Here is a 27,407-nt window from a genome sequence, read left to right on the forward strand (position 1 = left end):
GTGGTGGTAGGTGCATCTCTAGATGACTTAAGTTCAAAAAAAGTCAAGAGATCTAAAAAAGAAGTCAAAAGATCTAAAATTCATAAATCAAGAAATAGGGGCATATGTATATTCTGAGAATCCGCGGGAATGCCAGATGCCACAGCCATAAGTAGCTGCCCTTGAGGACTGGACAGCCAGGACTGGACGGTGGGATAAGGTGACAGCTGGTTAATGGAATGGTGCCGCAGAGGACTGGTGCTTTTGTATTTAAGGTCTCTATAGCATGACAATTTTTAAAAGCATGTAGACGTATTAATTACCTTGACTTTACAAATGACATTTGGTTGTTGGTTAAGCTTACATTTAAATTTATTATCATAACTCCCATAACTGTGTAATCCTAACACTAAGTAAAACTCAGCTTCTCTGGGTGCAAATTATCACTCCCAACATTCCGCAGGCTGGTGGCGGCGCCGGCTGTCTTCGGACGCAAACTACACCTCCCAGCATTCCGCGAGCCAAGGTTCTGGCCGGGGCCGGGGCAACTGAACTCGCGGTTCTGCGCACGCGCACAGGCTCCGCGCCGGGCTTGCCCGCCGGGCAGGCGCACGGGGGACACCTGTGAGCCTGGAGGTGGCGGTGGCTGCGAACCCGGTGGCGCGGCCAAACCTGCGCTGGCTGCCTGGGCCTCCTGGGCCAGAAGCTGGCGGCGGGGTGGGAAAGTGGCGCCGCGGTAGGGCCTCCTGGACGCGTCGGCGGAGGTGGCTTCCTCCCGCGGAGCCCAGGCTTCAGGTAGGACGCGCGCGCTCGGGGCTGGAGCGGACTCCGACACCCGCCTGGGACTTGAAGTGGAGGGGCCGAACCCTCGACCGCCTGGAGGGGACGACGAGGTGCCGGGCCCCGGGGTGAGGGGGAGGTTCTAGGACGCCTTCGGGAGCCAGGAGAGTTTGCAGAACGGAGGGGTGACGTGTGAAGGGAGCTGAGGGAGGCGCGGGAGGTGGGCGGGGCGGGGGTGGACCCTCAGGGTCGGGGGCCGGGGGCCGGGGGCCGGGGACCGGGGCAACGCCCTGGGGACTGCCAGTTGGATCCCTCAGCTCGTGGCAGGCACTGGCGTCGGGTCCTCAGGCCCTTTTGCTTTGGGAGGTGATGGGTGGTGCACATTTGGCGGGGGTGGTGGGGAGCCACGCGAGGTGCCCGGAGCGGGCCTGGGCCTCCCGAACTGCCTTTGACGGCAGAACCCGGGCAGGCCTGCAGCTGATGCCTGGGCGCCTTGGGGGCCAGTAGGGCACCTACCATGTGTGTCCGGTGGTAAGAGCTTGCCACGGCCTGCTTGGCAGTGCCAGAGTAGCCTCTGAAGAAGGAACCCAGTGAACTCCTGACTCCATGTGTGTGTTTAGGAACCCGTCTCCAGCTCACTGATAGGAACTCTCTGCTAAAGTATGTGACCCTCAGGCCGGAGTCTTGCACCAGGTGCGGAGCGACCAGTGTCCGCCTACTTTATTGCCAGCCAGCACTTAGAGCCTACTCTTGGGAGAGGCAAGGCTCCGCGTGGAAAGGGATGACTTCAGGGTTATGGGGCGAGCTTGATAGGACTTAGTAGCTAAGAGCATAGACAGAGGAGGTTTCATTCACCAAATGTTTACTATAATATGTGCCCCGCCTTCAAATCTTGGTTCTCGGCTACTAGCGGTGTGCGTTTGAGCAAGTCACTTATCCTCTCTTAGCCACTGTTTCTTTCTCTGTGAAGTGGATATGAAAGTACAGTGCCTTTATCACGGGGTTGCAGTGAGGATGAAATAGTGCCAGGCAAGTCCTCAGCCCAGTATGTCTAACAATGAGTGTGTGGCAAATATCAGTAGTCGTGGTGACTAACGATAGAAAGTGTTAGAGGTGCTTGGAGTCCAGGTTCATCTTTAATGGGACTAGCTGCCCTCTCTGGCTCTCATGAATCTTGCAGATCTTCCAGCTCATCCTTTCATATTAATCTTGAGGAATCTCAGTCCCTGCAGAGCTAGGAAAGAGCATAGGTCCCCTCATCCCCAGGGATGGTCAGCACGTTCCTTCCTGAGCCTTGGGCCCCTGCGAGAACGAGAAGAGGAGAGTGGAGATCTTCAGCAGAAAGGAGGGCATGGTGCTGGTGGCTGGGCCCTCCGTGGCCATGTAAGCATGCTAGTTGGCAAGTTCTTGCTCTGAGCCTTGCTTTAGAAAATATTTAGCAATAAACAAAGCCTTCTAGTAAATATTGCACTAACTAGAAAATTAGATTACCAAATTCCCCATTCCAAGGGTCCTTGCCAATCTCAGCTTGGTTGTCAGTGGGATACTTTCCCCCAGGACCTACCAATCACGTGATTCCCAGGGTTTCTTAAATTGGATGAAATAATGAATGTGAAAGGTGGAACCTGCAAATGTCATCATGGACTTTGGAGTTAGTCTTGGTTTTGAATCCTAACCCCTCCACTTAATCGCTGTGTGTCATTGGGCAATTCACTTAATGCCTCTAAGCATACTTCCTTAAATGTGAAATTGAATTAATAGCATTTACTTCAGGTTTGCAGTGGGGAATAAATGAGATAATGCATGTAAAGCAGTTAGCACTGTGCCTGGCTGAGAGTGAAAGCCAGTGAACAGGAGTTATTTTACCATTATGATTAATAATAATATTAGAAAAATAATTGTCAGGCATGGTGCTTTGCCTTTGCTGTCTCTTTGAATTCACAAAACCACCCTGTGAAGTAGGTATAATTGTGTTTTTCAAGCCAGGAAGTGAAGGCTTGGAGAGGTTAAGAATTGGCCTAAGGTCACGTAGCCGCTAAGTGACAGGGATGGGAACTCGTATTCTGGCATCTCCAGCTCCAGAACTGGTGCCATGTAATTCTGCTTCTCTGCTGCCCATCGTCCTTGCTGTTCTTGCATTCTTGAAGCCCAGTTATGACCTGGGGCAGCCTCCAGTCTTGCAGCAGGGAGTCTTCTCACACCAAGTGGGTCGGAGACAGGACCCTGCAGCCTGGCTGTGTGTTTCCTCTCTGTGGGTGGTGTAGAATGCGTGGTGAAGCTGTAGGGGACAGTCCCTGAGTGAGTTCAGGGGAGGAGGTGTTAGGAAGAGGCAGCCCAGGCAAGCCCTGTGGCCTCTTTAGGGTCTCATCACTGGACGGCAGGGCTGGGTGAGGGTGCAGGCTGGGTGGGACCTGGGAAGCTTGTGTATGAAAAGAAATGCCTTCGTTTATCTCCTGGGAAATGTTCTGGGGCTGCATAATTCTCTGAGCCTGATCTCTGCTTTGCGAAGGAGAGCAGCCCTTGAGCTGTGGATAAGGGAGGAGAAGGAGCCCCGGACTGAGAGCCAACATTCTGCCATTTTAATCCTGGCTGCCTGTGAGAGCTCACGCCGCTTCTCAGGACCTCTTTTATGAAATAAAGAGTTGGAGGAAATCATTTCTAAGGGTTCTTGTATCTCTAAAGGGCAGTGGTTTTGCGATTCTAAATTGATGGCTTAACCCTCTCAGCACAGTACCAGGGCACATGGGATAATTATCACACTAGTATGTTACCTAGACTCTCATTAGGGTGAGAGAATGGCCACAGCTCCCTAAGCCACCTGTCACAGCTGAGTACTCTCTGCCTGGTTGGGTGGGGAGGAATTACAGCAAGAAGCCTTGGGTTGCTAAGTTACAGTCCGGGGCCTGTGGTTCTACGTTTCCGGGGCCACCACACCTGCTCTGCCCTTGACTAATAAAAACTCACTGCTCTACAGTCTACTCTGCTTCTCTGCCATTGAGTGTTCCTCCAAGTCTGTTGACAGATGAGCACAGTACTAAGAACAAGACCTTAGTGAGAGGCAGGTTCAAATCCTGGTGCCCCTTCTTGAGCTTTAAGACCTTAAGCAAGGTACTTAATTAACTACACTAAAACTTGGTTTTCTCATGTTAAAAGAAAATGGGGATAATACTGGTACTGCATTGGAGGGTGAGGCTTAAATGAAATAGGTCAGGAAAAAGGCTTAAGACAGCGCCTCTTGCATAGTAGGTGCTCAGTAAAGTAAGATGGTGAGACCATTCATCTCTATCCCCTACCCAGAGGCCAACATCCTTTTTTTCTTAGCTAACCTGGACAAGGATCAATCCTTTTGTTTTCTCTGGCTTCTCATGTCCTCACTGGTACATACTCCAGCACCTCTAAGAGAATCAGATCTTTCACTCTGCCAGTTGTGACTGCCGTTGGTACAATCTTATGCTACAAATTTATCTGTTTTCTCCATTCTGAAAAGGCTAAGAGAAGGCCCCTTCTTTGCTGTGTAGTTGCTCCTCAGCCCTGAGCTAAGCCTTAGGAAGGGATTGGGGACCTGGTCTGCTGTATTGCCACACCCAGTGATGAAACACGCCCCAGGGTCCTTTGACAGTGGAGGTTTGTGGCAGGAATCATGGCACATCCTGGAGTGGCATCTGGAGTTGCCACAGTTGTGCTGGGTCCCAGAGCTTCCAAGAGAGTCACAAAGTAGCCATTGTAAGGAACTGGAGATGCTGTCCAAATTTGCTCTGTTCAGGGGCTCCTTTCTCAAGGGACCTACCTCCTCTCTGCTGGCCTGCAGGGATGGCCATCTCCCTATATCCTCTACTGGTGGCTGCTTTAGACCCAGGCTCCATCCTTAGTCCATTTAGCTGTAGCCAAGAGACCTGGATTCGTTTCTTGTCACTCCCACACCACAAGTGGTACACTTTGTGTGGGAAGGAATGGGTTGGGGCAACTTGTCTCAAAAGGGAGCTTAGAGTCTGGCAGGCTTCTCAGATTGCCCCAGAGCTTAGGCTTATGCATCATCTTAGCAAAAGCTGGGAACAGAATTTATTTAGCCTTTACTGATACTTATGGGGAGGGTTATTCTCAATTGAATTAGTTGTTTAACCTGGGCTACATAGAAATGCCTTGCTGAGTATCACAAAATTGTGAAATGTTAGAAGAACCTCAGAGCAGTTCCCCTCAGTATTGTGCACATGTAAGAATCACCTGGAAGCTTTATTAAGACACAAGTTCCTGGGTCCTCATCTCAGATTCTGGTTCTTCAGGTCTGAAGTGGGGCCCAGGATTCTGCATTTCTCAGATCCCAGGTGATGCTGCTACAACAGGTCCACAGATCCACTGAGTCCTGCTTTGGAGGACACCATGGCCAGCCCTGTTCCCCGCTGTGGAGTAGTCTACATGGGTTGTTTTTGTTTTTTGCTAGACCACTTCCAGGCAGGGTACTTTGTAGCTACCCTACAAAGTAGGTGATTCCTCCATGCTCAAACAGCTCTAGTCTTTAGAAAAGTCTCCCTCCAACCGACCATGCTGAGCTCCACCTCCCCGTGACTTCTTTTTGCAGTTCTTACTCTAGGTCCCTGAGCAGCTGGCACAGCTGTGCTGGGCAGGACAGAATGGGAATCATATGTGCCCACAGTCCACACTTGTGCCTAGGGCTTGGGTTGCACGTGTCACCATCATGCATGTGTGTCCAGTCAGGTAGAAGGGGTTGCATCCACTCCTCAGGAGCAGCCTCACTCTTGTGCAGCAACTCAGGTATTTGAAGACACCATGCGTGCAGGGGCTTCTTTTCTCCAGGAAAGTGGCCCTACTCCTTCTAGCATCCTACACAGTATAGGGGTTCTCAGTCCTTCCTCATCCTGGCTGCCCCAAGGTGAGTGTCTCAGAAAGACTCACATAGGGTGGGGTCGTATTAATGACTAATTGTACAGACTCTAATTCCTCACAAAAATGCATAACCTGAACCTAATCATAAGAAAACATCAGACATTGTGGAATATACTAGAAACTAGCTCACCCTGACTCTTAAAAATTGTCAAGATCATAAGTCAAAGATAGACTGAGAAGCTACCCCAGATCGGAAGGGACTAGAGAGCGGTGATAACTGGATACCATGCTTCATCCTGGACTGGATTCTGGACCAGAAAATAGAAACCATATGTTAATAATAGTATCATTGTCATTATAGTATCAATATTCATTTCGTTAATTTTTGTTGTGTGAGAGAATGTTTTCATTCTTAGAAAATACATGCTAAAGTATTGAGGGCTAAAGGGGCCTGATTTCTTCAACTTATGAAAAAATGATTCAGAAAAGAGAGAGAATTTGTATACAGTTGCCCTCCTCAGGGAGACTTGTTCCGGGACCCCCCACAGATACCAGAATCCAAGGATGCTCAAGTGCCTGTTATAAAATGGTGTCATTATTTGCATATAACCTACACAATCCTCCTGTATACTTTAAATCATCTCTAAATTCTTTATAATACCTAATACAATGTAAATGCTGTGTAAATAGTTGTTATACTATATTGTTTTTAAATTGATACTTTTTTTGTATTTTTAAGTTTTTTTTGAATATTTTTGATCCACAGTTGGTTGAAGTCACATATGCAGAACCTACAGATATAGAGGTATCTGACTGCATATAGAGAGAATGATTAAACAAAGATGTCAAATTAGCAGTTGGTGAATCTGGGTAAGAGTGTAGGAGAGTTCTTTGTCCTATACATGCAACTGTTTTTGTAAGTTTAAAATTATTTCCAGATAAAAAGAAGGAGATCGCAGACCCTGTAGCCAGCCTGCCTGGGTTAGTCTTATCATTGCTTCCTCTGTAAACTTGGCTTTCTAACCTTTCTGAGCTTTGATTTTTACCATCTATAAAATAAAGATTATCATTGCAAAGTGAAGAATCTGGCACCTAGTGATTGGCCAGTGGATCTTAGCTATGGTAATATCATTATTATTAGGAAAGGGAGGAGTTGAGAGTGACACGGTGGTAATGAGACCAAAGGAAAACTCAGCCTAATCCTGTCACCTCCTTCTGCTTGCTGATGTGGGATCTCAGGGTCCCTGGGTGTCTGGCAGGGACCTGGCTGCCATAAAGCGTCACCCTGCAGAAGCCTTTGCAAGTAGTCACCTGAGCCCATAGGGCTCTGCTGTTGAAACCCAGGTCTCCTGGCAGCTTTATCCCCTGCCTTCCCTGGCACTTCTGTGCCTGCCCCACAGCCTGGGCTCCCTGGGCTTTACCTGTCTGGGTATGCAGTGCCCACTGAACTGCACATGGCTTTGGGCCTGGCCATCACTGCCCATGGCTGGGAGGCCTCATGGTTTGCTGGACATTTGTGAGAACTAGACAGTGATGCTTGCTGCAGACAGATTTGTAGCAGTCATGAGTAATTGGGACATGTAGACACATAACAGAGATGCTCATCTTATCCTCCGTCACCACCAAAACACCTCTAAAAACTTGCTAAAAACTCACCCACCCTCCAGCCAGCTTCCCTGGACGATCTCTTGTTGTGCACATTTCCTCGTGTTTCTTTGTGAATGTTTTATGCTTCCTATACTGGGTGTTTTCGGCTCTCTTGATCAGTTCAACCCTCTCAAATTGGGCCTGAGGGTCCATCTGGATCTGTGTACACACTGGGGTCTGAGTATTCCCTGTAAGAATTGTTTTCATTTGATTTTGCAGTTCCACCTAGAAAACCTGGTGTAGGCGTGTTCTCCATTACCTTTATGAGCCACACAACAGAGGTTTCCACCGTTCTGTTCCCTGTTTGCGTCCCCGTTTATGACCACACTGGTACACAGTGATGCCAGAGAGGACCAATACAGGCACATGTCACTTCCAAGTGACCCATTTGTGCCAAGCAAAATCCAGATGACATGGCAGGCTGTGTGGCAAGCAAAGGTTTCTGTGTTATTTGGAGGCTGAAAACCGGTGAGAGGGTTGCAAATGAGCTGGTGGAAGGCCGAACGTCCTGCCCCACACTCAAGCCTTGGTTTATCCTCAGCAAAGACTGACATCACCCTTCTCACCAAAGTAGTACAGACTTGAATTCTGTTGGAGTTTTTCCTGCTTTGAAGGGGTTCCTTTTCTATTGATAAGGCAATATAGTCACAGTCATCAGCTATTGATGGTGGATTAATGTCTCCAGCTTTGACTTTGCTTTGCTCTTTATTCTAAAGCAAGAAGATACTACCCATGTCAAAGTTTTAATCTAAGAAAGTGAGCCCTTAACTAAATGTTAAATATGGCTTGATAATTAAATGTGTTAAGTTTTACAAGAACCACTCAGGCTGCCAAGATTTTGCCAAAGGGTAAATACCTTGGTCAGAAAACCTGATCTATAAATGCCTGAATTTATCAATAGCATTAGGATAATATTTAATTTAGGAGCAAATGTAAGCATTATGTTATTAATACCAGTTCCATATACTACTTCCGATAACCAAAAAAAAAAAAGAAGGGGGAAAGAGATCATTCTGAGGATAAGCTTGAGTTAGTGAACCATGTTTACTCCTTACTAATTCACAACATATAAGACAACAAATCAGTACAGGACTGAAAGTTTCCACAATCTAGCACTAGTACTTTAGGCTGCATTTAGGACAAAAACACTTTTCAGTGACAAAATAAGATTTCTATAATTTTCAATTGGAAGTGTGAACAATCCTTAAAAGTCAAATTGCTGTAAAAGTAAAATATAAAACCTTCTGCACTGTTGCTGACCCCATCCTGGCCTGGGTCCTGCCTGATCTTCTGCAGCCTGGGTCTGGCAGGTGCTGGCTGTCTGGTCCCTCCACCTCCGTAACCCTTCTTATGGAAGAGTGACCGGTGAGCAACTGGTTCTGGCAGTCACAAAACTGGGAACCCGGGCACAGGCCATGGTGAGGCCTGCAGGACAGGGGATTTGCTTTGGACCAGAGCTTGCAAACGAGTATCCGTTTTTACCTGGCAACCATGAGACCAGCAGCCCCAGGCCTTGGTGCATGTTGTCTTCACTCAATTTGAATAATTGCCAGAAGTTACAAATTAGGACATTTCACATTTTAAATAGATTTTTGCTTGTCTGGGAAAATCACAAGAATATTGCTATGGACTGAATCATGTTCCCCCCATTTATATGTTGAAGATCTAACCCCCTGTGATTGTGTTTAGAGATAGATCGTCCTAATAATGAAGCTTAAATGAGGTCATAAGGGTGGGGCCCTAATCTAATAGGACTGGTGTCCTTATAAGAAGAGGAAAAGAGATCAGAGTGTTTCTCTCTCTCCCCACCTCCCTCTCCCGGCTTCCTTTCTCCCTCCCTTTCCCCCTTGCTTACCTGCCCCTCTCCTCCCTCCCCACCACACAGAGAAGAGGCCATCTACAAGTCAGGAAGAGAAGCCTCACCAGAAACCAACCCTGACAGATCTGTGAGAAAATTCTGTCATTTAAGGCGCTCAGTGTGGTATTCTGTTATGGCAGCCCAAGCAGACTGATACAGATAGGTACCACCAGGCTGCTTTCCCGCCATTCTCTCATCAGCTGGCATTAGGTGTTCAGTCTCCAGGTCACACAGCCCACCCTCAGCTTTACTTTCTCCATTGGCTCCGGCCCTAGCAGGCATGTGAGTGTGCACCTCCTACTCTGGGCCCAGAATTCCTGGAGCTTTTACTCCTTATCAAACCTCAAAGCCCTTATGGGCTTTTCTGTGCCCGTGTCTGGGGCTGGCCAGGGCCCCCAGAAGTACAGCCTGCACCTAGCACCAATGACCACCCTCACATGGTGAGCTCCCCAAGGCAAGTGGCCCCACCCCACCTGCCCAGTTGTTACTGGGGTCTGCAGTTGCAACAGCATTTTTGACACTATCCTCTGATGCTCAGAACAGCTGGGATCCTAGAAAGGAGAATTCACTAAGTCTGGGAATCTGATAACATTTAGCTACTCTTGGGAGCTTAGTAAAGTGGTTTGGGGGAGTGAATTGGTAGCTTCCTCCTGTCTGCCTCAGTTTCTAAAGGGATTTTCTAGGCATGTTTTTAATCTCTTGTTGATTTTTTTCTCTTTCTTTTGAAAAAATTTTTGTTCTATCGTGCTTTGTCCTGGCTGAGCCACTAAACCCTTTGTTCCCCACTCCAGTTGGTCTCTAAATTTGGTGCCCAACGTAGAGGAGGCAAAGGCAGATAAACGTGGTGTTGGAGTACCCTGGTCTGTGTGGCCCTGGAATGCCAAGAAGGTGAGGTCCAAATGGTGCCTGGGCTATTAGCATAAGACAGTGCTTAGAATCCATGTTCAGATCCTGCCTCCATTCCGTACATGCTGAGGGACTTGGACACATTTACTTAGCTTCTCCCAGCCTCTGTGTCCCAATCTATAAAATGGAGTAATAGAAATAGTGTTAGCCTCTTAATGTTGGTTTGAAGATTGAATGAGAAAGTATACCTACAATGTTCAGTATACTTCCTGGAACATAAAGTGTTAGAGGCTGGTGATTTTGAGTGTGTGTTTCAAGGTAAGAGTGGGTTCATATTTAATAATTGTTGATAATCTGGGAATCAGTTTTAGGTGCTGATTGGATCCTTGGTAGCAGGATGGGATGGGAGGTACAGCACAGGAATCAGCTGCTGGTCCCAGAGCAGTGGAGGGGCCAAAACTCCACTTAGGGCACGAGTAAGAGGAGTGATAGGAAGAGGCAGCTTTTCCTAGTTTGATTACCTCCACTTTTCTAAAGGAAAGCAAACAAATAAGGATCAAGGTTCTTGGGTCCCCTTTGAAGCCCTTTTGTCTCCTTCAAGAGTTTCACCACTGAGCACTGTGATCACATCCACCCAGCATTCACTCATCTTCCCTTCTCCCTGCCCCATAGCCTGATGACTTTCAGCTGGTCAGCCAGTGGCATTCTCTGGTCATTGTCATGGGTCCAGGAGGGGACTGGGCTGCAAAGTAGGGTGGGATGTGCATGCCCTTATTTGGGCTCGCTCCTCCCTGATTGAGTCCTCTGAATGTCTGAGGTGTTTCTTTCTCTTCTCTGCCCCTTGCCCCACTTTAATGAAGACTGGATCTTCTGTATCTTGAGGGTGGTTTTCAACACAGTCTTTAGAGTCCAAGAACACTGGGTTAAGACCTAAGCTTCACACCTGTTGTAACCTTGGGCGAGTCACCGAACCTCCTCAGCCTCTGGTTCCTCATCTAAAAATAGGGAATAATGATACTTCATAGGGATGGGGCTACTACATAGAGGAACGCTTTAGGGCAAGACAGCTGGGAGCACTGAAGCATGCAGCTGTCCTGGCATGGAGCAGGGGCAAGGCTGGAGGACCCTTTGTTAGGGCACCTGTCATGTCCTTGCCCAAGCAGGAAAAGGGCTGATCTGTTTTTTATTCCTCTGTGTGGAATGGCTCGTGTTAAAGACCATATGTCCTGTACAGATCCCATCTCATTGGAGGCTCTGTAAGCCCAGAGGGCGGTGGGGTCCTTTGCATCAGTGACCATTGGACCTTCATGCCCACCCGCACATCCTAAAGAATCAGCCTCTGTTTTCAGGAAGGCACTAAGTAGAGACACAATGTATTATCCTGGGTGGCCCATGCCTCCAAGTGCCACCTCTCATCTCCTCATGGCAAGACTCCATCTGGGCAACCCTTGTCTCTGAGAGGCAGCACAGGTGGACGTGCTTGGTGTTGAATCCTGGACTGTCGACACATGGCTCAGCCTCAGAGCCTCTCTCTGGATGGAAAATGGAGACAAAGTGCACCACCCTGCTGAGCAGGGGTAACGAAGGATTTAGCAAGGCTGTGTATGCGTGTGAGGGACCTAGCATAGCACTGAGACGTAGCAGGAGCTCAACAGGTTGGGGTGCTAGCCAGATCTGACTGCAGACAGGGTGAGCTTGCATGACTGCTCAGAAGTGGGTTCACTGGGAGACAGGATTACGGATACCAGGTGCAGGAGAGGCACATTCCAGCTCTGCTTTTGTGCTCTCAGAGTAAGTGTACAAAGGAGGGTGGGCTGCTTAGGACTGAGAGGGAGTTCCTTGTCACTACACAGTCAGATTTCTTGTGATGCTGGGATCCTGGTCCCTGTACATTTCAGCAGAGCCAGGAGACAGATGAAGTGGGGCATGGAGGCCTTCAGTCTGAAAGAATTCTTATCCCTTTGTCGCCAGTGCCCTGGGGAGGCAGTTGGTGCACAGACTGCCCTGAACAGTCAGACATTAGGACCAAGCAGACAGTGTCAGTCAGACCAGGCTGCAGTCCTGTGGAAGACAGTGGCTTAGCTCCAAGTCTCTTCAGTCTCCAAGGCCAAGGAGGGCCACCTGGGCTCTCTCACTTCCCTTGCCTCCTTGCTGCTGTTCTGTTGTCAGTGAGACTGGCAGCCTCTCCAGGCTGTGATAGCCCCACAGCAGTGAAAATTGGCCTGGAGAAAGGGGAAATTACTGGGTCTGTTGCCCAGTAAGCAACTTGGCCCAGTTATTCTCCAACATTGTGAATTTTCCTCCTAGAGAATTGTGTGTTTATTATCCAGGAACATTTCAATGTGGTGATGGGGAAAGGCCTCTTTATCTTCTTTAGGGCTGGAGATCCGATTAATGTACTCCTTGCCTCCATCTGTTGTCTTTTGAAAACTTTCCTGAAGATTTTGCAAGATCCTTCAGTTCGGCTGGCTTATGCAGGCTGTTGGGAGGAGGGGCAGGTGCCACAGGAGTGTGGGAAATAGACTGACAGTGTTTTGTAGGGACCACTGACTACCCAATTGCTTGTTGGCTTCCTACTACCACACTTTGGCTACCGAATTCACAGTAGGTAGAAGTGCAAGGATGACTTTCCATGTCTCCATAGTGACAAAATACAGTAATATCTATGTTTATTAACGTTCTCCTCTGGATTCAGGACTAGATCTATTTTTTTTTTTAAGTCTCCCAGAAGCAGATCCTGAGATCCTAAGACAAGGATTCTTTAACAAGTAGATGATTTGTATTCAGTCCCAATAGACTTGTAAACATGAATGGGGAGTGAGAAAGCAAGAGAGGGAAGGGAAGGCAGCCAAAAAGTGTGTGTGTCGCGCTTGTTACCAGTGTGGACAGCTGGGGCTTAATCCCATTGGGGAACCCTGGGAGCCAGTGTAGAACATGTCTCAAAGCTAACCTGCCTGGGGGGTATGGGAGTGGGGTATTCATTAGACAGCGGTGTAGGCTGCCTGCTCATAAGTGGTAAAGTTGGTAGAAACCCCCAGGCAATCAGAACTCCAGGACATATGCTCTAACCACCATGCTGTTTCTAGCAAAATGTTGCTCTGTCCATCCCCAGCAAACCTTTCTTCCCATTTTCCCCTTGGAAGGGTAACTCAGAAACCTGAAATGCCCAGTGCAGGTCCATGCAGGCCAGGCTGTCCTGCCTTCCATCAACACTATTCTGGCAGGGCCTGAGAGTGGGGATAGGAGGATGGAGTTGGGAGGGGTTAGGGGCTGGGGGATTGGGAAGACTTAGCAGCTAATTAGAAGCAGCCCCTGTGTCCCCCAGTCTCGAAGGCTGGTCTCTGCTTAGTTGCCAGTTTGCCTCACAAGGCCCCCACCCATGTTTCCTGGTTTATGAGCTTTGCCCTAAGGCCCTGATCTCAGTGCTTTGCTGGGATTGGCCACTGCATGTACAGTCAGCCAGGTCCAGATGTGGACCCCAGACTCCTGCCTGCGGCCACTGCCCCATATCCCCACTTGCTGCCAATTCTGCCTAAGAGAGGGGCAGGTGGCGGAATGATCACTAGAGAGATGATGCCTGGTGGCTGAGATGCCCACTCACATTGGAGGTAAGTCTTTCCTCTCTTCTAGCTGATATTCCCTGGGTTTGTCTGTTTTGGCTTTAGCTTCTGTTGGAAGCTATTGTTTGATCAGGGCAAAATGTGCATCAGCTCATAGGGCATGCATCTGCCTCCCATCTCTCCAGAGAGGGCCTAGTTTTGTTTTTCCTGAATATCGATTTGTTTCTTGTTTACTCTTCAGAATTCTCTTGTAATTTATAAATAGTGATTTCTTTAATTCTTTATTGTTCCCTTTTTAACTTATTTATTATGTCAAGTAAACACAAAAGAGTACAAATATATAAAGAACTCCACCATCTTCCACAGTGATCAGTATCTCCCTGTCGGGTTCTGTCTGTCTACTTTGTTTGCTGGAGGATTTTAGAGCAAACCACGTTCATGTCATTTTACATGTCATTAATATTTATAAAGACTCATGTTCTCAGCTGGGTGTGGTGGTTCACACCTGTAATTCCAACACTTTGGGAGGTTGAGGCAGGAGGATTGCTTGAGGACAAGAGTTCAATACCAGCCTAGGCAACATGGCCAGACCCCTTTCTCTACAAAAAATTTAAAAATTAGCCAGGCTGGTGGCCCGTGCCCATACTCCTAGCTACTTGGGAGGCTGAGATGGGAGGATCGCCTGAGCCCAGGAATTCGAGGTTGCAGTGAGCTGGTATCATGCCACTGTACTGTAGCCTGGGCAAGGCCACAGTGAGACCCTGTCTCAAAAAAACAAAACAAAACAAAAACTCATGTTTCTTAAATTATCTAATTTATTTTAAAAATAGATAATTTAAAATAACTTTTTTATTTTGAATACATTTTAGACTTACAAAAAAGTTACATAAACCACTTCTCCCCACTTCCCCTACTATTAACATCTTACAGAGCACAGTATAATGATCAAAACCAGGAAATACACACAACACATTAAACTGCAGACCTTATTCAAAATCGTCCCACTAATATTCCCTTTCTGGTCCAGGACACAAACCGGAATCCCACACTGCATTAAGTTGCTGTGTCTCTTTAGTCTCCTCCAATCTGAGGCAGCTCCTCCATCTTCCCTTGTCTTTTATGACCTTAGCCCTGTCAAGTACTGGCCAGGTATTTGGTAGAACATCCCTTAATTTGGGTTTAAGGTTTTCTCTATTAGCTAACCTACAGACCTTATTCAGAGCTAGAACTGGAGTGAGAATCACGGATCCCCATTTAGAAATGTAGATTGAAGTTACGCATTTTGGGCAAGAAAACCACAGAAGTGAGGTCCTGTCTCAGTGCATCATATAAAGGGGTACATTACGTCCATATGTTATTACTGGTGATGTTAATTTTGATTACTTGGTTCAGGGCATGTCTGCCAGGCTTCTCTACTGTAGTTTCTATTTTTATCTTTGTAATTAATATGCACCTCATGGGAAGAATCTTTGAGACTATGCAAATATCCTCTCATCATACTTTTTCACCCACTAATTTTAGCATCTATCAGCAGATCTTGCCTGCAACAGTTATTACTGTGATGTTTGCCAAATGGTGATCTTCTATTTCCATGATTGCTTTTACATTTTTTAATTGGAATTCTCTAAGGAAGAGCTGTCCTTTCTCTCCTAATTATTTATTCATATAAATATTGACTCATGGATATTTTATTCTATGGATTATAATTCATTACTATTACTTTTTAATTTTGGTACTAAAATTATCCAAGATTTAGCTGTTGGGAGCTCTTTCATGCTGGCTCCTGTGCCTTTTCACTGTCTCCCCATCATTTTTTTTTAATACTTTTACATCCTGGCACTACAAAATGTTCCAGGCTTGTCTTATACTTTCCCTGCCCTAGCCCTGGAATAAACCGTTTCTCCAAGGAGCTCTGGTTCCTTTTTGTAGAGAAAGATTTTTAGAAACACAGATCTGGGTGCTGGGTATACTGATTGCTACTGCACTGTCATTGCTTCCAGGCCCTCTTGGTGAACTGAACTAGGGACGCCTATAATTCCAACCATTTCCTTAGCTATGACAGTTATCACTATATACTTTGTGGGAGGAGAATCAGTGTCTGAAATTAGCACCTTGATATTTTGTGTATACAAAAAGTATTTGAACTGTGCTTGACATAGTTCCTCTTACAACTGTCAGTCCAGTCATTCCTTTAGGGTAAACACTCACAAATATTCCCACTGTTCCTCCTGCTCATGTTCCTTCCTGGTGCCTTCCTCCCTGCCACCCCAGTGTGAGTTCCTCTTCAGTTCCCTGGTCTAGATCTGAGCTGAGGATCTCAGGGTGGTCTCCCTTCCACCCCCTGGTAAGACAGTCTCTCCTCGCTGTCTTTCCATTCTCTTTTTAAACCTTTTGTCCCTTTTCTTATTTTATCCTTTTTTTTTCTTCTGCTAACCTCAAATGTCAATGAACTCTCCTTCTTTCTGGTTTCTTTCTAGCTCCTGGCTTCTCCTCTTTCCTCCTAGAGATCAGATGTCGGAACTCCAGCTGAGGGCATGTCTTACTGGGCACACAGGTGTCCTCTCTTGAGAAGAACTGTCCATACCATGGTGGTGGTAAGGATAGCTGGTTCTTATGGCAGGACCATGGGACACTGGTCAAAAATGGTCATATCAGCATTTTAATGTGGTTCAGCACAGTAGTTCTTAGTTGGTGGGGTTGTATGGAGAATGTCCAGTTGGGGACATGCCTGTTTGAAAGAGCATGTGCAGTGATATAATTTTACATTGAAAAGTAAAATATATAGATAGGTGTTGATATAAAATACCGACTTCAGAAAGTAAAGGTTGATGGAATCCACTGGTCTTGAGGGAGCAGACTTTGCAGAAGAGAGTCTTATGAATGAGGGAGAAGGGGATACTGAACTTTACAGGTCAGGTTGGGGCATGAGAGAGTTTCTCTTTATTATCAATGGGTGTATGGGTTGGAAAAGACTGAGGAAACACTGAGTTTAATTAGATTTCTCAGCTGCAGGGTTTCTAGGCTCACAGAGACACTCCCCTAGAGATGAACAAGGCTGACTGGAGGTGATGTTAAAGCCCAGCTAAGAAGGCAGCCACAGAGCTCTGGCCTCTCACCCGTGGCTGGCCCAGAAGTTCTCAGCCCGTGTTCCTCAAGAGCCTTGAAGACCTGAATGAAGGACATGAAGTCAGGGCCCCACTATATTCTCCTTTCTGCAGGGCCTTCAAGATAGCTGTGATTTTATCCTCTTCTCTCACCACCAAGAAGGCCCATTAAGATGTGAATGAGTGGAATTTTTATTAAAGGATGAGCTTTGAGTTCGTCAGAATTTATTTAAATTTAAATCATCTGCAGACTTTGGGACTTGAATTGCCATCAGGAACATGCTCCTGTGCCCACTTCATGCAGAGTGTGACCCACCAGCTTCCTCTGTGCGCTCCCTTCTAGGCCCCCCATTCTAACACTCAGGCTCTCCTCTCCTGTATTAAATGGGGAGGCTGTGAGCTTGGGAGCTCCTAACTGGTTTTTCTACTTCTGTTCTCCCAGAGAACCTCCAGGATGCTCTGCTCCAAGACCTATAATAGCTCCCTATTGCCTATAGGATACAGTTCAAACTCCTTGATCTGGCATCACACCCTCAGCTGATTTTTCTAAGTTTCTCTCTACTTCTCCTTGTGAACCATCCATTCCAACCAGACTGGACTGTGTGGTGTCCTTGGGTCACATTCCCTGGACTGCCTCCTAGCCCCTGCCTTTGTACTGTTCAGATACCACATCTCTGTCCCTCTGAAAGCTCCAGGAAACAGCCACACCAGAGGACTTGTTTGCTCCTCAGGAGGGGTCTGGCACTTCCTGCCGGCAGGGCTCACTGAAGCCCACCTTTTGCCTGTGCTGTGACACTTTGGTGGCCTTAGTTCTCGTTCCCTACTGGTGGCACCTGTATAGAAAATTGTCGCAGATCCTCTATTTGATTGTCTTCATGTCTCATGAAAAGGTTTCTTAGGGAGGGGGCTTCATTTACCCAAGTTATAGAAAAGTCCAGGGGAAACTGATGCCAAATAATCCGCCTAGGCTAGAGCACAGAGCTCAGAAACAGGAGACAGCCAGACCCTGCATGTTTGCCTCACGCATGACACTTTGCAAACAAGTTCTCCCTCCATACCAGTTGGAATGTTCTGGCTGTGGGAAGCCAAAATCCCAGCCCAACCTGGCTTCAGCAATGAGGAGTTACCATTTCTCACAGCAGGATGTCCAGAGATGGGGCTTGGAGATGTCACCAGGGTCCTCTGTATCTCTTTGGCCATGCCGTCCTAGGCGCTGTCTTTGCCTCAAGCTGGTTTCTGCATGGTCAGCAGATGGCAGCCAGCAGCCTTGGGACAACACCTTCTTTTTCTGTCCAGTGGGTAGGAACATGGCATGCGACACCTCATTCCTCAGCTGAATTGGTCCCACTCAAGTAACTTGCCACTGCTGGGCCAGTAACTGGCCCAAGAAGTAGGCTCTGCTGACAGTCCACCTGAGGTGCAAGGTCTGAGCTTCTCTGAGCCTTGTGGGTGTCAGCAGGAGGGTGGCTCTCTGGACACACTAGGGATGTTGTTAGGAAAAGGAAGAGGGCAGTGGCTGCTGGGGGAAGCAACAGTGTCCATTATGTCGTCTGTCACTACACTCGACCTGGACGCCCAAGAAGCAGAGGGTTGGCGACTGACCAGGCCCAAGGTGCCACCAATGACATAGTGACAGCGTTCACTGTCTGGTCTGTCTCCATCTTCTTTGGAAGGAATCTTCTCCTGCTTAGCTATAAAATCCTTTGTTTCAAATGACTGTGATGAAAAGTGACAGTGCCTGCCTCACCACTGATCAGTTTTTGCTTTGAGTCAGATGAAGGCAGCCACATATATCCAAAATGTTTTAAAATGCCAATGTTTTGTCTATATCCCAGTGGCCCTTTATTAGCTATCTGGTGCCTTAAAACCTTTTTATTTTCCTCTCTATACTGCACCTGTTAGGTTGAACCTGATGGAATGAAATTGTGGTTTTTATAAGTCAAAAGTGGTTGAGTATCACCATTCACAAAATTCAACTATACATCATTTCTGACCTCCACATTCCTATGAGGTGGGTACTGTACCCCCATTTTCATTGATGAGGAGGCTGAGTTTAGAAAGGACATGCAGTAGGTCGAGGAGCTGGGGTTTGAACCTGAGTCTTTCTGTCTTTTTATCCTCAAACTTATCCAGACAGTGCATATCCTCTTCTGGGAGCTACCTGCAACCAGTAGTGCATTGGAAGCTGAGAGCCAGGCTGGTTTGGGAGATGATGTGATAGCTACTGATTGATCAGTGATACCTTTAAAGGTGTCTCCAGAAGAGCAAATCCACAAGTCAAACTAATGTATGGAGTTGGCTTCCTGAGACTGAGGTGTTCTGACTGTCCTAGATACAAGTTCCCCACCCCTCAAGAGGGTTTGAGCAGCTCATCCATATCAGACTGGCCCAGGCCCTGGAGCTAGGCAGGTGGATGGCAAAGTGGAGACCTAACTTCATGAGAACCTGAACACAGAAGCTGCACAGCTGGGCCTGCTGGTGACCTGCTGGTCTCCCCAGTCATCCCCACTGGGAGGCAGTGCTGCAGCAGGTGTGTTCTAGAATACTTCCATTCTTATTCCTGATTTGCTGTGTGACGTTGGGCAAATTGCTTCTCTGGGTAAAATGAGGACTTGCTTAGTGGTTGTTAACCTTTGTAGCAATGGAATTCCTTCTTAAGAGCACAGAACCCCTTTTTCAAATGAATTCTTATGGTCGCTATATTAGTTTTCTAGAGCTGCTGCAACAAATTAGCACACATTTAGTGGCTTAAAATGAAAGAAATTTATTCTCTCCCAGTTCTGGAAGCCAGAATTCCAAGATTGAGGTGTCAGCAGGGCCATGCTCCCTCTGAAGGCTCTAGGGGAGAATGCTTCCTCGCTTCTATTTTGCTTCTAATGGTTTTGGTCATCCAGGCTGGTTCTTTGGCTTATAACTGCATCACTCCAGTCTCGTCTTCATCTTCACATGGCCTTCTGTTGCTCTGTGTGTCCTTTGCTGTCTCTTTTAAGGGTAGTCACATTGGATTTATGACCCATCCTCATCCAGTATGATCTCATTTCAAGATTCTTATCTAATTGTCTGTGCAAAGAGCTTTTTTTCCAAATAAGGTCATCTTCTAAGGTTCTGGGTAGACATGATTGCCTGAGTGGGAGTCACCTCTCCTTTCTCCCTGTGAAAACAAAAAATGAAGCCACTCCTTTGTATCCTGGCTTAGCTGGGCTTATGTTTATTGCTGGCATCCTGCTTCATAGTTGATTGCTAAACAGGTGAGCAGCCAATGTCAGCGTGATGCTTTATCTGATCATCCAGGCACCCAGGAGCCAGAGAGGCATAGCAACATGTCCAGTGTCACACAGCAAAGTGATAGACCTGATCTGAAGTTCTGCAGGGTTCCAGCTGCAATATTTGGCCCTTTGTCTTTCCCCCATAGTACGTGATAGGGAAGAGTCATATGCATAGCATACTCCTATGGGCATACAGGTGTTGTTGAAACCCAAAAGATATTTTGCAGTGAAGTAAAGCAGAACAGTAACTCATACTAGCTGTTGCTATTAATAAGGCATAACTAACATGTAGGCTGCTCACTGCTGCCCACAGCTTAGGCAGTGGGGTTGTGGGTTCTTGTGCCAGCTAAACGGTGATCCTCATCTTCCTGACTCAAGATGTATCAGAAAGCAACTGAGTGATGGTGATGTGATTATAAAGATAACATTGAGCCTACTCTAATTTATATACAAAAGAAATAGGAAAACATTTCCAAGCTTTTAAACTGATAAGTGGTAATGTGATTCATGGCCTGCTTCTTTGGTTAAGAGCTACTTGGTTTTCCTCAAATCTGTTTGTACCCCAGAATCACCTGGGAGCTTGGTTAAAAAAAAGCAGGATGCCAAGGATACCTCAGGTTCTGGTCAAAATAGGGTAGAGAAATTTATCCCTATCCGTTTTACTAATATAGCTAAAAATACTGGACATTATATATAAAACATTGGAAAACTGAAAGGTGGAGAAAAGAGTGAACCAACTAGGGATCCTGGAACTCACAGAACAACGTAATGGTGAGTTCTCTGGGTTTTCTTCTTGCCTCCTGTATATTCTACCCTGGTGCTAGAGAAGCCCACAATCCAGGAATGCCAGTGAGCACAGAACAAAACAAAGCCCCAAGGAAGCTTGGTCTCTTTTGTCAAAGGACTGGAAGAAGAACAGTTTAGCAAAACTTTTTTTTTTTTTTTTTTTTTTTTTTTTTTCTATAAATACCCCATTCCTGCCAAACACCAGGGAAAATTGCCTCCCCCTCCACCCCTCAGTTTTAGTAAAGGTCAGATGGATAGCGTACTAGTCCATTTTCATGCCGATAAAGACATACCCGAGACTGGGCAATTCACAAAAGAAAGAGGTTTATTGGACTTACAGTTCCACATGGCTGGGGAAGCCTCACAATCATGGCAGAGGGCAAGAAGGAACAAGGCACATCTTACGTGAATGGCAGCAGGCAAAGAGAGAGCTTGTGCAAAGAAACTCCTGTTTTTAAAACCATCAGATCTAGTGAGACCCATTCACTATCACGAGAACAGCACAGGAAAGAACCCCCCAACCCAAGATGCAGTCATCTCACACCAGGTCGCTCCCACAACACGTGGGAATTATGGGAGCTACAAGATGAGATTTGGATGGGGACACAGAGCCAAACCATATCAGATAGCCTAGACTTCTACCTTTGCCTAGTGGTAACCAGCTGCCCCACACCCTCCCCACTTGATGGGAAGCCTAGACTTTCACAACCGCCCAGTAGTAACATACATCCTTCACTGCCGTAGTCCTCTTGGGGCCTAGACTTGCATCCACACCCCAGGGTGTCATTGGAGGCCAACTGCAGAGCCTGGGTTTTGACCCCCTGACACACACTCTGTGCTGAGTATCCCTCACCCTCCCAGCCACGATGGTGTTGGTGGAGGCTGAGTAGGGAGCCTGGATGCCCACCCCCGCCCAGTAGTAAAGAGTCAATGCTCTCCTTTCCCCCACCAGTACAGTTTTAACAGAAGCTACTAAAATAGAAGATTTAAGTAAGATCCAGATTATCATAATATTATGACCAAAATGTCCAGGATAAATTTTAGCAAAAAAAAAGAAGTTATAAAAACTAAATGGAAATTTTAGATATGAAAAATAGAGTAACCAAAATTTTAAAATTACTGAATGAGCTCAATCAGGAATGGAAAGGACACAGGAAAGAATCAGTGAACATGAAGCCAGAATGATAGAAATCATCCAGTCTGAACAACAGCGAGAAAAATACTGGAAAAAAATTAACAGAGCTTCAGAGATGTGTGGGACAGTAAAATTTTTTTTTTTTTTTTTTTTTTTTGAGATGGAGTCTCGCTCTGTCTGTCGCCCAGGCTGGAGTGCAGTGGTGCGAACTCAGCTCACTGCAAGCTCTGCCTCCCGGGTTCACGCCATTCTCCTGCCTCAGCCTCCCAAGTAGCTGGGACTACAGGCGCCCGCTACCATGCCTGGCTAATTTTTTGTATTTTTAGTAGAGACGGGGTTTCACCATGTTAGCCAGGGTGGTCTCGAACTCCTGACCTCGTGATCCACCTGGCTCCGCCTCCCAAAGTGCTGGGATTACAGGCGTGAGCCACCACACCCAGCCAATACAATTAAAAAAAAAAAAAATCTAGCATTGGTGTAATTGGAGTCCTAGGAGAGCAGTGTGGGGCTGAAAAAGTTTTCAAGGAAATAATGGCTATTTCCCACATTTGGGGGAAGGCATGAGCCTACAGATTCAAGAATCTGAGCAAACCCCAAAGAGGATAAACCCAAAGAAACCCACACCAAGGCACCTTAGAGTCAAACTTTTGAAAACTCAACAAAATCTTAAGAGCAGCAGGAGACAATGCATTCCCTCCAGGGAAAAACAATTCGAAGGGTAGCAGTTCCTCATCAGCAGTCACAGAGGCCAGAGGAGGTGTCACAGCATCATTTTTCACATACTGAAAGGAGGAAAATCTGTACCCTAAATTCTATACCCAGTGAAAATATCCTTTAGGAATGAAGCTAAAATCAGACATTTCGACATGAAGGAAAACTAAGAGAATTTGTTGCCAGGAAATTGACCTTAAAAGAATAGCGAACTAACAGAAGTTCTTCAAAGAAGGGATATAGGAATGGAAGGAAACCTGGAACATCAGGAATGAGGGACGAACATAAAGAGTAAAAATATGGATGAATATAATAGATGATCCTTTCCCTCTTAAGGAAATCATACTCGACAGTTGAAGCCAAAATTACTGTCTGATGTGGGTCTCATTATATGTAGAGGAAACACATAAGACAATTATAAAGGAACCTAGGTGGAGGTAAAGTTTCTACACTTACTCAAAAAGTAAAATGTCAATACCAGTAGACTGTGATAAGTTACAGATTATAGTATGATGCCTAGAGCAACCACTAGAAAATCTATATCAAGAGATATACTCAAAAACATTACTGATAAATCAAAGTGGAATTCAAGTAATTCACAAGAAGGCAGGAAATAAAAGAAACAAATAATGCAGATGCCTGAGCCATACTCCAGACCTACTGAATCAGAACCTCTAGGACTGGTGCCTGGGAATATGGATTTTTATTTAGCAACTACTCCTGAGGATTCCAGTAATCAGCCAGGCTTGAGAACATCTGGAGTAGACCAGTATTTCTTAAACAGTAAGTTGCCAACCTGGTGAGTAGGTTGGAAATTTAATTAAGATGACTATGGGCAGGTTTTTTGTTTTGTTTTGTTTTGTTGTTGTTGTTGTTGTTAGTGAACTTAGAATAGAGTGTACTAGAAAAAAAAAGCTAGAATGTATGATACTTGGTCAGGGTAATTCTCATTTCCTAAAATTTGAGGGTGGGGAGTGTATAATATATTCATATGTTTGGGCTCAACCTTTGGATAAGAGTAGGCCAGAAGAGATCTCATGCCTCCAGGAATGACCTTCAACTAAGTAATGCCCAACAGGAGTTGATAGACATGTATCCCAGCTTCCATACTATATCCAGCATATGATCATGGGAGGAAGGCTACACATGGCATTAACTGCTCATTAATGTACCCTGTATGTGTTGGCTTTGGTCCCTTCTCTGTCTCACTTTCCTACTCCCCTACAGGTGTTTCATGGGATAATTTCTCAAACTGTTTGGATTCAAATCCTTGCCCCTGACTCTACTTCTTAGGGAACCTAGCTAAAGACATCTTCTCTTTCTAGGCAAGATGCACTTGGATTCTTTTCATTGCAGGGAGGCAGGAATTGCATCAGGACCTAGCCACAAGGGAATAAAGGAGCAGCTACTCCCTCCCGGTGCAGTGCCCTGCAGGTGTCAGGTGTTACCTGTGCTGCCCCTGTGTCACTAAGGATGAGCTTCTTCAACTGTCTGAATAATCCTGGGTCCCAGAGCAGGCATGATACCCTTCACAGTATCACAAGAAGAGGGAGTAAATGCTCACCCCTAGCCAGGTCTCTCTGTCAGTATGTGTATATGGGAGAGGGTATTTAAAACCCTATTGGGTTTTTTTGCCTCAGTATACAAAACATTTTTCAATGATGATACCCAGATACAATTATCTTACCACTGAGGGGACGAGTTTCTACCCTCCTCCTAAGGGATTCTAAAAGCCAGCAGGCATGATTTCTAAAGGAGCTTTAAGCAGGAGCAAAGCTTAGCTGACCACACGTGTGTGTGTCTCTCAGAGGCTACATACCGGGGTCTTGGTGTGCAACCTGGGAACAGTGTTCACAGATCTCCAATGCCAGTTGTTCTCATTTAAGGAAAAGTCATTACGCAGAGTCCAGGAATGTCAGGCCCCTGCAAGGGATTTTCCTATGGCCTGTCATTACAGATACCTCTCTTGGTTAGCTTTTGCTGCAGCAGTGCTTCATCACAAACAGCCCCAGAATTTCAGGGATGTTTAATCAGCTGTTGCTCAGCCCCGATGTCTATGTGTTGGGTGATCTTGGCTGGGTTTGGCCGATCGCGCTGCTGCTCTTGGCTGGGCCCACTCAATCATGAGGGATCAGCTGAACTAGAACAGGGCATGGCCGGAGCAGTTCTGTTTTATGCGTATCTCGCTCCTCTTGGGGCCAGCAAGTTAGCCTGAATACATTCTTCTTATGGCAGTGTCATAAAGAGGGCAAGGCCAGCTCAAACACTTTCCAAACCTTTGATTAAGTTCTGTCTGCTGGCATCTCACTGGCCAAAGCAAGTTAAATGGCTAAGCCCAAAGTCAGGTATGGGGATGCACTCTCCAACATGGAGGCAATGGGGAGGGAGTGAATATTTTAAACAATGGTCTAATCTACTATGCCTACCAATGTGCACAACGGCCTCAAGGATCCAGTGCTGTAGCGGGTACACAGAGCCTAGCTACAGTGCCTGGCACATAGCAGGAGCTTGTAATGATGCCAGGAAGACTGTGCCCATTCCTTTTCCTTTTCCCTCTCTCCTCCTGCAGGCTTTCACCAGTTCTCAGGATGCCCATAGGGATGGGTGAAGCCCACCTGGCCTGTGGTGCTTCCCAGTGGCCGTCATTTCATTAGGGCCCCACAGTGGCATTAGGATGCACCTCTCGGCGGTGTTCAACGCCCTCCTGGTGTCGGTGCTGGCAGCGGTCCTGTGGAAGCATGTGCGGCTGCGTGAGCATGCAGCCACACTGGAGGAGGAGGTGGCCCTCGGCCGACAGGCCACAGAGCCAGCCCCAGCACTGAGGATCGACTACCCGAAGGCACTGCAGATCCTGATGGAGGGCGGCACACACATGGTGTGCACGGGCCGCACGCACACAGACCGCATCTGCCGCTTCAAGTGGCTCTGCTACTCCAACGAGGCTGAGGAGTTCATCTTCTTCCATGGTAACACCTCTGTCATGCTGCCCAACCTGGGCTCCCGGCGCTTCCAGCCAGCCCTGCTCGACCTATCCACCGTGGAGGACCACAACATGCAGTACTTCAACTTCGTGGAGCTGCCTGCTGCTGCCCTGCGCTTCATGCCCAAGCCAGTGTTTGTGCCAGATGTGGCCCTCATCGCCAACCGCTTCAACCCCGACAACCTCATGCACGTCTTTCACGACGACCTGCTGCCACTCTTCTACACCCTGCGGCAGTTTCCCGGCCTGGCCCACGAGGCACGGCTCTTCTTCATGGAGGGCTGGGGCGAGGGTGCACACTTCGACCTCTACAAGCTGCTCAGCCCCAAGCAGCCTCTCCTGCGGGCACAGCTGAAGACCCTGGGCCGGCTGCTGTGCTTCTCCCATGCTTTTGTGGGCCTCTCCAAGATCACTACCTGGTACCAGTATGGCTTTGTGCAGCCCCAGGGTCCGAAGGCCAACATCCTCGTCTCAGGCAATGAGATCCGGCAGTTTGCACGGTTCATGACAGAAAAGCTGAACGTGAGCCACACAGGAGTCCCCCTAGGCGAGGAGTACATTCTGGTCTTTAGCCGAACCCAGAACAGACTCATTCTGAATGAGGCAGAGCTGCTGCTGGCACTGGCCCAGGAGTTCCAGATGAAGACAGTGACAGTGTCCCTGGAGGACCACGCCTTTGCTGATGTCGTGCGGCTGGTCAGCAATGCCTCCATGCTGGTCAGCATGCATGGGGCCCAGCTGGTCACCACCCTCTTCCTGCCCCGTGGGGCAACTGTGGTAGAGCTCTTCCCATATGCTGTCAATCCCGACCACTACACTCCCTATAAGACGCTGGCCATGCTGCCTGGCATGGACCTCCAGTATGTTGCCTGGCGGAACATGATGCAAGAGAACACAGTCACATACCCTGAGCGGCCCTGGGATCAGGGGGGCATCACCCATCTGGACCGGGCTGAGCAAGCCCGTATCCTGCAAAGCCGTGAGGTCCCGCGGCATCTCTGTTGCCGGAACCCCGAATGGCTCTTCCGAATCTACCAGGACACCAAGGTGGACATCCCATCCCTCATTCAAACCATACGGCGTGTGGTGAAGGGCCGGCCAGGACCACGGAAGCAGAAGTGGACAGTCGGCCTATATCCAGGCAAGGTGCGGGAGGCACGGTGCCAGGCGTCAGTGCATGGTGCCTCTGAGGCCCGCCTCACTGTCTCCTGGCAGATCCCATGGAACCTTAAATACCTGAAGGTGAGGGAGGTGAAGTACGAGGTGTGGCTGCAGGAGCAGGGGGAGAACACCTACGTGCCTTACATCCTGGCTCTGCAGAACCACACCTTCACTGAGAACATCAAGCCCTTCACCACCTACCTGGTGTGGGTCCGCTGCATCTTCAACAAGATCCTCCTGGGACCCTTTGCAGATGTGCTGGTGTGCAGCACGTAGCGAGCGGGCCACAGCCTGGCCTCGGGAGGGTGGCTCCTGCAGTTCAGCGTCCCTGTGCCCATTAATCCCACTGTGGAGACTTCTGGGAACTGTCTATTTATTGAGCAGGCCTGCCCCAGGCCTGTGCCTCCATGTCATCTTGTTGCCGCTGGGGTGTGGTGTCACAGCACTCCTCTTTGCCCTAGAGATAAGGGTCCTGACTTCCCCTTCTCCCATCCTGAACATTTGTACCCCTGGAGAAGTTCCTTAGCAGGGAGGAGGAAGAGGAGAGGAGGAAGGAAAGAAAGAATCACAAGGAACCTCTGGCTAGGTGATCCTGATGTTTCCTACTGAGTTTTTCTGGTATCCAGATTTCTGGAAACCTAGTAATCATGTGCTGTTGGATTGGGTGGTTCATCTGCTTCCATCCCAGTGAAATTTACCTGTAGCCCAGTGAAGGGTGTGTTTGGAACATTCATTAAATGATTCTAAGCATC

The 27,407-nt window shown here is 47.4% G+C and overlaps 1 protein-coding gene across 4 annotated transcripts; it reads left to right on the top strand.

Moving 5' to 3' along the window:
- The first annotated feature begins 523 nt into the window (after positions 1 to 523).
- On the top strand, positions 524 to 27,407 carry POMGNT2 (protein O-linked mannose N-acetylglucosaminyltransferase 2 (beta 1,4-)). Of its 4 annotated transcripts, XM_054482062.2 has the most exons (4): positions 1,170 to 9,194; positions 15,990 to 16,106; positions 18,949 to 19,146; positions 25,084 to 27,407. In XM_054482062.2, the coding sequence occupies exon 4, from the start codon at positions 25,189 to 25,191 to the stop codon at positions 26,929 to 26,931; it is 1,743 nt and encodes a 580-aa protein (XP_054338037.1). In that variant the 5' UTR covers positions 1,170 to 9,194; positions 15,990 to 16,106; positions 18,949 to 19,146; positions 25,084 to 25,188; the 3' UTR covers positions 26,932 to 27,407. The 4 variants fall into 4 exon arrangements, with proteins under 4 accessions (XP_054338041.1, XP_054338039.1, XP_054338038.1 ...); XM_054482063.2 differs by lacking the exons at positions 1,170 to 9,194; positions 18,949 to 19,146 and adding an exon at positions 561 to 774; XM_054482066.2 differs by lacking the exons at positions 1,170 to 9,194; positions 15,990 to 16,106; positions 18,949 to 19,146 and adding an exon at positions 524 to 774.

This window comes from Pongo pygmaeus, chromosome 2, assembly GCF_028885625.2.
Source record: "Pongo pygmaeus isolate AG05252 chromosome 2, NHGRI_mPonPyg2-v2.0_pri, whole genome shotgun sequence".
Taxonomy (NCBI): domain Eukaryota; kingdom Metazoa; phylum Chordata; class Mammalia; order Primates; family Hominidae; genus Pongo; species Pongo pygmaeus.

Coding starts and splice junctions, on each gene's coding strand:
- POMGNT2 (XM_054482066.2), top strand. CDS start 25,189: ATGCACCTCTCGGCGGTGTTCAACGCCCTCCTGGTGTCGGTGCTGGCA.